The 504-nt window shown below is 56.5% G+C and overlaps 1 protein-coding gene across 1 annotated transcript in view; it reads right to left on the bottom strand.

The window, feature by feature from the left end:
• Window positions 1-504, bottom strand: part of EMH_0026160 (uncharacterized protein) — a gene marked incomplete at both ends in the record, with an annotated part of 7,777 nt that overhangs the window by 3,123 nt on the left and 4,150 nt on the right. The window contains 2 exon segments of the mRNA XM_013502581.1: window positions 121-269; window positions 409-504. Coding sequence (XP_013358035.1) covers window positions 121-269; window positions 409-504 — 245 coding nt within the window.

Raw genomic sequence — 504 nt, 5'->3', positions numbered from 1 at the left:
GCAGCAACAGCAGCAGCAGCAGCAACAGCAGCAGCAGCAGCAACAGCAGCAGCAGCAACAGCAGCAGCAGAATGTATAGCAGCAGCAGCAGCAGAAACAGCAGCAGCAGCAGCAGCAGACCTGACTGCATCGTTGATTGAGGGAGGCAACCGGCATAGGAGAAGGAGAGACAGCAGCAGCTTTGTCTTCGTTTTGCTGCTGCTGCTGCTGCTGCTGCAGCTGCAGCTCTATCAGAGCTGCTGCAACCTCCACGTCAGCAGCAAGGCCACCTGCAGCAGCAGCAGCAACAGCAGCAGCAGCAGCAGCAACACGATTGCTGCTGCTGTTATAAATAAAATAAAAACAGAGGGATAGGGGGAGCCTTACATGCAGAGTCACCCACACACAAGAGCCTCGCCGACAGCTGACGTGCATCTGCTGCTGCTGCTGCTGCTGCTGCTGCATCTGCTGCTGGTGTTGCTGCTGCTGCATCTGGTGCTGTTGCTGCTGCTGCTGCATCTGCAT

This window comes from Eimeria mitis, genomic scaffold (genome assembly GCF_000499745.2).
Source record: "Eimeria mitis Houghton genomic scaffold, Emh_scaff960, whole genome shotgun sequence".
Taxonomy (NCBI): domain Eukaryota; phylum Apicomplexa; class Conoidasida; order Eucoccidiorida; family Eimeriidae; genus Eimeria; species Eimeria mitis.
The sequence above is the reverse complement of the archived record's forward strand: the minus strand, read 5'-3'. Positions and strand labels throughout refer to the sequence as shown.